The following is a 7,656-nucleotide window of genomic DNA, read 5'->3' as shown; positions in this document are numbered from 1 at the left end:
AGGAGCCATAGCATCACATGCACGTCCATTTCCCATCACCCAGAGCCAGCTTAGAGCTGGGTGTGAAGCTCAGAGGCTCTAAGCCCTCCAGCTAGAGGGGGGCTACAGAGTGGGCCACCGGGGGAGGGGACCACAGGGAGGATGCTGCGGGGATGGAGTAGCCAGGACAGGATGAACACATTTGCCTCACTGGTTTAGCAGAAACTTGGCCCAGTGAGGCCAGTGTAATCATCCCCATCTTCCAGAGAGTGACACTGAGGCCAGATGAGAGGCTTACCTGGATGCAGATGGCTCAGCCAGCCTGGGACCCTGGGCTCACATCCTCCTGAGTACCTGCCTCCTTCCCCCTGCAGGGAAGCTGGGGACAGGGGTTCAGAGAGACTGACTGCTCAGGAGTACAACACAGATGTGCAGGGGTGGGTGGTGCTGGGGACATTTATTTCTGACAAAGACAGGCCCAGTTTTAGGCTAAGGTACCCTCTCCCTACCCTCACTTGGAAACACTCTCTTCCCAGGGCTCCAGCAGCTGCAGGGCATGCCCCCAGTCCAGAATTTGTAGCCTGGACCAGGGACGAGGCTGAGGGGGAGGTGAGGACCCCTCAGGAGCCCCCCACGGCTGGAGGGCTGATCATGTGGTGGGTGTCATATCTTCTCACGCACACTGACTGCTCGGGGCCCGAAATGGGAGTGCTCCCGCGGATGTCATAGCTGCAGGGGAAGAGAGAGAAGAGGAACTTAGGGCCTGATCCAAGCCCCACAGTTACTGCCCACAGCTTGGAGCTCTAGGCATAGGAGCATTGGGGAAACTGAGTCTCAACTGGCCAGGCCGGCTTAGCCAAAGAGATCCAGGCTCTTCCTCTAAACCTCACAGATCCAGGGGCACCTGGGTGGCTCAGCAGTTAAGCGTCTGCCTTCAGCTCAGGGCATGATCCTGAAGTCCTGGGATCGAGTCCCATGTCAGGCTCCCTGCATGGAGCCTGCTTCTCCCTCTGCCTGCGTCTCTGCCTTTCTCTGTGTGTCTCTCATGAATAAATGAATAAAATCTTTAAAAAAAATAAACTTCACAGATCCAGCAGTGCAGCACCCCCACTCTCCTCTATCCCTGCTCAGCTGATCTGCCTGTCTTTCGCATCTGGGTGTGCCCCACCGGGAGTATCTGGGGCCAGCCCCCACTCGCAAGTCCAGCTGTTGCCGCCAGGGGTCACATGGGGCCCGCTCCGAGAGCGCAGACTCGCTGCCACCAACAGCTCCTGCCAGCAATTGACTGGCCCAGAGGGATAGAGGAGGAGGATTTCCTGTGCACACACACTCGCAAGACCTGCTGTCTTCTGGGGACATAAGAGGTGGTCTGGTCAGAGACCCCACCCCTCCCAGGGGGCCCAGACCCTGTCCACTTACCAGGTGTAGATAAGCAGAGCAAGGAGGGCAGTGAGGAGGACAGCCAGCAGGACCGACAAAATGGCAATGATGACCACGGTGCCCGTGCTTTGGGGGCCTGGGGCAGCCTGCAGCCTCTCAGCTGAAGGGCATGAGGGGGTTTCCCCAGGCAGGCAGAGCAGTGGAAGGAGGAGAGATCCGACCTGAGAAGAGGGACCTGGGACGGCCTCCAGACCGACCATCCCTCTCCCCAGCTTGGGGAGGGGCACCGGCAGGGGTAGTAATGGTGCCTGTGATGGGGGGCTGGCCCCATCTCCCCAGTCCAGCCCATCCTCAGGAGCCCCCAGGCCCCAGACCCCCCCGCCCCAGTGTTTTACCAGCCCCTTACCTCTCTGTAGGTGGGTCTCATTGGACCACTCTGTCTCAGCTACAGGTCCCTTGTCACTCATCACCAGGAACTTCACTCTGAGAAGAAGACCCAGGATGGGGAGTGAGGCCTCTGGCCCTGACTTTCAGGGCCTGGGGGATTGAGGGGTGGGGGAGAGAAGTGCAGACTGGCCTAAAAGCCAGCCTTAGAACCCACCAGAAGGGGCCTTAATTCCAGCTGTGACATTTCCCAGCTGTGTTGCCTTGGGTGCATACCTCACCATCACTGGTCCTTAATGTCCTCACTTAGGAAATGTGTGTGGAATGGTCTAGATCCCCAGCACCCAATATCAGTGAATCAAGACCCAAGTAAGGGGAGATGGGCTGGGGCACATCCTGCCTAGATGGGGAAACCTCCTGTGGGGTCCAGATGGCCCATGGGGGCAGAGGTGCAGGTGGTGGACCCTCTGCTCAAGAAAGAAGGGAGAAGTCACCGAGACCTCCCCAGCCCTGGCCCCTGCCACACCCCCCCACACCCCCTCCCCCCGCCCTGCTCCCGCCCATAGAAAGCCAGGCATTGAGCAGGGAGCTGCCCCAGGCCGGGGTTTGGGCCCTGGCAGGAGCTCACCGGTAGGGGCCTGGGCCCGGCAGGGGGTGGTTGCAGCCCCTCTTGGTGGGGGAGCAGCTGGTATCATTGCCAACGCGGAGGACACGGAGCTGGTTGCCTGGCTGGTTGCCCGGGTAGAGCAAGCGGTTGGCCATCAGTGTGAGGTAGAAGCCCCTCCGGGTGAAGTCTTCAGGGACAGGGATGTCCTCCACCCTCTGTGGGGCACTGAAGTTTTGGGTGGCTGAGGGTGACTGCAGGTCAGACGGTGAGGGCTGCAGGGGCGGGGCTCCCCCCCCCTCCTGCCAGGTCAGACAGCCTTCCTGTCCCCCAGCCCCTCAAAACCTGTCAACCCTCCCCCACGCTTGCTGTTCCTCCCAGGCCTCCTGCCCCCGTTCACAGAGGGAAACCGAGGCCCGCCCCCACAGCACCCACCGTTGCTGTGGGCCACCACCAGCCAGATGGCATCAGAGTCAGAGATGCTGCGGTGACTGAACTGGCCCCTGGGCTGCTCCAGTGTGAAGGTGGACTGGGTGAGTGTCCCTGCCAGGCTGCGGTTTGAGAGCTGGGGCACGTAGCTGATGTGCTCTGGGGCAGGTGGGGGGCAGATGGAAGAGGCTCAGCAGGACAGCCAAGCCCCCACAGCCTGGTCTGAGGGAGAAGTCATGGTTCTGGAAGCCCCAGCCTGAGGGGGGAGGCACAGACTTGATTCGGGAGCCCCGATCTGAGGGAGGAGTGGAGGCTTTCTCTAGAAGCTGCGGTCAGGCACAAATCAGGAGGCCTCCTAGCAACTCTGTGCCCGTGGGTCACAGGCGGGGGCCTGAGTCCAGCCCCTGCCCCTTAGCTTTGCTAGTCTACTAGCAGGGGTCAAGAGGGAGATCCTGTCCCACCTGAGTCACTAGGGTCTCTGCCCTGCACGGGGCCTGGGGAAGCCACGGAGGCACAGGAGGCCCCTCCCCAGCAGCAGAAAGGGGAGGTGGCTTTCCCCGCCAGTCTCCAGAATCCTTTCCCTCTCTCCGTTGGGTTCAGTATGATTCATTTCCATTTCATTCAGCTCCAAAGGTTCAGGGCTACACCTCTCCTTCTGCAGAACCCCCACTTCTGTCTTTGAGGCCTGGTGCACACTGCATACAGCAGGTACTTAATGTCCACTTAATGAGGGAGAAGGAGTAGAGTAGCCCAGATGAGAGGGGCTGCACCTCTTAAGTACCTCCAGTTTAAGAGCCCATAGTAACCAATGCCTGCAGCCATGCCTGGAGGGCTTCCAGAGCTTTCTTCATGGAGGGATGGTCCTTGTCAACATCTTTAAACCTCTCCTTGGGGACAGGAAGGAGGGGACAGTGGGGAGGCATTGGTGAGAATAGGATGGGGGCTCAGGACCCACGAGAATGAGGACCCTAAAGAGAGTGAGGAAGCATTGCTCACTCTCCTGTCTTGGGCTGTGGGAACAGGTGTCTATCTCTTGTGACCTCTTTGGTGGGCCACCTCCCCTGACCCACCCAGACTTGGAGCTTGGGAGGCAGCTGGAGGAGGTAGATCTGTCCTTCTGAAGCTGGAGACAGAGTGCCCTGCTCCCCTTCACTCACCCAGGGCTGTCCCCCGCTGGAGGCAGGTCAGCAGCAGCAACAGTGGCACTGGCAGCCCATACTGACCCCCACTGAGCCCCATGGCCAGGCCGAGTGTCTGTCTGTCTGTCTGTCTGTCTGCAGCGTCCCAGGGGCTCCACTATCTATCTGGATGGAGGAGGCTGCTTCTGGTACCTCCTGCAGCTCCTCCCAGGTCCCCCCTCTTCGCAAAAAACTGGTTGGACAGGTTTGAGGGCAGAATCTGCAGGCCCCATGGATGTGGCATCCCAGGGAGGGGTCTGATGAGAACAATCAGTAGCTGCCCGTCAGGACAAGCCTGGACCCTCCCACCCCTGACTCCAAGAGGGCTTGGCCAGGTTGGGGTGGAGGAAGGAGGCTGGAGCTTGGGGTCCAGGTGGCCCCCGTGACTCCGGCCAACAGGGCAACCTGGCACCATGGCTCTCCACAGCCCCCTGTACTGGAGGAAGTTGCTCTCAAGGGGCTTGTCCAGGATCACTGGCCAGCCAGGGCAGAGCCTGGATGGGACGGTCACAGCCAAAGGCAAGCCTAGGGGTACTCCCTGCAGCCTGGGCTCTGGAAGGGGGGCTCCCCAACATCGCCCTTTCTCCTTTCATTATCCAGGTGACCTGGTCCCTCTTCTCCTTCCAGCTCTGGCCACTGCCAGGACAGGGCAATTCTTCCTCAGAAGGGTCCTAGATGGGGTCTGGGGTAGGGGGTGGGGGTGCCGAGCCTGTACTAACCATCTCTCACCTGGATTGGAGCAACAGTCAGTCCTCTGTGGGGCAAGCCCTGCCCCAAGCACAAGCCCCCCTCAGCCCAGCCTCTGCACCTGGGCAGAGCCTCCCTCCTAAAACCCAAATTCCTTTGGGGAGTACTTTATTTTTTTAAGATTTTATTTATTCATGAGAGACACAGAGAGGCAGGGACACAGGCAGAGGGAGAAGCAGGCTCTATGCAGGGAGCCCGATGTGGGACTCGATCCTGGGACTCTAGGGTCATGCCCTAGGCTGAAGGGGGTGCTGAGCTGCTGAGCCACCGGGCTGCCTGGGGGAGTACTTTAAAAAAACATTTATTTTAATTTTTTTGAGGATTTATTTATTCGAGAGTAAGAGAGCATGAGCAGGAAGGGCAGAGGGAGAGAGAATCCCAAGCAGACTCTACCCTGAGCACAGAACCCAATGCTGGGCTTGATCTCATGATCCCAAAATCACGACCTAAGCTGAAACCGAGGGTCAGACACCTAACCGATTATGGCACCCAGGCATCCCTAAAGCACATTTTTAAAAAACGATTATGAATATTCTTTAGTTATTATAATGCATTTACATGCTATCTGATTGCCAGCCCACATACACTATTTTTTATCCTCCAAAGTACTTATAGTACTTATTTATATTATAGTGAACTTCAAAGGGGCAGATACTCCTATCAACTCTGTAATTAATTGCCTGGTTGATTTTTTTGTGACACTAACTCTACTCAGACATGCTAACAGATGGTTTCAGATTTTTCAGGATTTGAAATCACTGTATTTCCATTGGTGATCTACTCAGCCCCAAGGGAACTTGGGGCCGATACCAGAGTAAAAGCTCAGGGCAGGCTAATGAGGTCAGGGTGAGTGTGGGTATCTGTGTGCAGGGAGGCTCAGCCAAAGGGCCACCAAGAGGGCCTCTTTAACCTGGGACGAGCTCCCATATGTACCCAGGGTGTCCATAGCCCATTCGGGGTACCACTGGCTTGGTTTGTCCTGCCAAGCACAGGTATGAGGGCTCCTTCCCAGACTCGCAGGCCTGCAGGAGTCCTTCCTAGTCCTGCAGAATTCATCCTGGGGCTGCCGCAGGTGACAGCAAGGGAGCTGGCAGCAGACAAGCACAGGCTCAGCCAGGCCAGGGGATGCTCTCTCTCCAACGTCCCTGGACAGGAGCCTGGGCAGCTGAGGGCCGGCCCTGCTCGGGCACAGCTGGACATCACCAGAGTAAGCAGCTCCCAGCCGTGCCACGATGGCAGAATTGATGACAGCGACAAGAAGGACCAGTGCAGACTCCTGGCCAGACATGCCACCTCCTCCCACAGCCATCTTCCTGGCCTGAGTCCGCACCAGAACTTTGGCCAAACTCAGCAGAGGAGAGAAGCCGTGTGAAGCAACCGATATTGGACGGACAGCCCGAGAGAATGGACACCAGGAACTAGAGTTGCTGTGATTCAGAAAACAAAGTCTGAGTATCCTACACCTCGGAGTTCACAGACATTCATGCCTCGTCTGCGTGTGTGTGTGTGTGTGTGTGTGTGTGTGTGTGTTCTAGTCAGCTTCTGGATGTTCTGATTCACTTCTTGGATCAATCTGTCTATTTGGGCATCAGTATCAGGCCATTTCAGACAGTAACTTTATGCTACATTCTCGACCACAGTAGAAATGATTTCCCCCAACTATATTAATTGGCCGTATCATTATTTGACGAATACCTCATTTCTCCATTAATAGGAACACCCCCACTGCATCCCCAGCGCTGAGCCCAGGGTCTGGCCCAATAATTGTCCTCAGTAACTTTTTTAAAAAATTTATTTATTCATGAGAGACACACAGAGAGAGGCCGAGACACAGGCAGAGGGAGAAGCAGGCTCCTTGTGGGAAGCCCGATGTGGGACTCGATCCCAGGACCCTGGGATCAGGAGCTAAACCAAAGGCAGACACTCAACCTCTGAGCTGCCCAGGTGCCCCGCAGTAACTATTTTGACTGCTAAGATGAACACCTCTCTGCTCTGTGTATCTGGCCAGGTGGCCCATAGGTACCATCTTGTTTTACATCATTGGGCTGACAACTACCATGTTGTGGCTTCAGGGTAGAGCCCAGCTCTCTTCCCTGGTCCAGATGTCCCCAGCCCAGTGAGTCCCAGTGTGAAAGGAGTGAGCCCAGGATGGGGGGGGAGGGGGCGGGCATGCCAAGACCTAGGGAATAGTCTGTTCCCAAGGACCTACCTTGCCTTGTACCTTTGGGGTGACTCATGGGATGAGGGATGAGGTGGGGCTTCCACCCGCCCCCAAACACAGACCAGCCAGCTAAAGGCCCACCCAGCTCCATGTCACCAAATAAAGCACCAGCTCCATGGCAACCATCACACCCTGTCCTGTGGAGGTGCCTAGGATGAAGCTCTGGCACTTCCAGGGGCAGGAAGTCCCTTCCTCACCCTCCCCAGCACAGTGATGCCCCAGATCTGCAGTCTAGATCTGCAGAGGAATGCCTCCTTTGAGTGAAATCGCACAAATTTGGGGCCAAGAGGTAAGTGACCCTGGCTCATCCCTGATTCACCTAAGCCCGGGGCCAAGCCCGTCCTGTTCTGGCCCTACATCTCCCCAGCCAGACACAGAGCAGCAGGTCAGAAGACTGAGGCCATTTTAGTTGCTACATTCAGTGCAGCTGCCACACTGTTTATTGAGGGACTACTCTGTGCCAGGGCCACTGTGGGCACAGGCCACGGCCGAAGCTCTACATGTGAAGTGGAGGCTGGGTAAAAGGTGGGCATTTTCTCCGCTCATTCCTCCCTCCAATAGGCCATCAGAGAGGCCAGCAGCTCTGCCCACAGAGCACCCCACTCAGAAGAGGCACTCGGAGATGTCTGATGACCTGAGTGCACTCTCTGCCCCCAAGTCCTCCTGCCCATCCCCCCACCTGCACCCCACTGGCACCTCCTGCCCTGGGGGCCCTCCCACTGCCCCAGCCCCAT

The 7,656-nt window shown here is 57.4% G+C and overlaps 1 protein-coding gene across 1 annotated transcript; it reads right to left on the bottom strand.

Annotated features, from left to right (window-relative positions):
• Positions 1-577: 577 nt before the first annotated feature.
• UPK3BL2 (uroplakin 3B like 2) lies at positions 578-4,021 on the bottom strand. The gene is made up of 6 exons (XM_041747435.1): positions 3,934-4,021; positions 2,783-2,935; positions 2,372-2,591; positions 1,766-1,842; positions 1,399-1,519; positions 578-708 (listed from the first exon to the last, which is right to left on the bottom strand). Exons 1-6 carry the CDS (start codon positions 4,013-4,015, stop codon positions 600-602), a joined length of 762 nt encoding a protein of 253 aa, XP_041603369.1. The 5' UTR covers positions 4,016-4,021; the 3' UTR covers positions 578-599.
• Between the last annotated feature and the right edge of the window lie 3,635 nt (positions 4,022-7,656).

The sequence above is a fragment of the Vulpes lagopus genome, chromosome 3 (genome assembly GCF_018345385.1).
Source record: "Vulpes lagopus strain Blue_001 chromosome 3, ASM1834538v1, whole genome shotgun sequence".
In the NCBI taxonomy this organism is placed as follows: Eukaryota; Metazoa; Chordata; class Mammalia; order Carnivora; family Canidae; genus Vulpes; species Vulpes lagopus.
The sequence above is the reverse complement of the archived record's forward strand: the minus strand, read 5'-3'. Positions and strand labels throughout refer to the sequence as shown.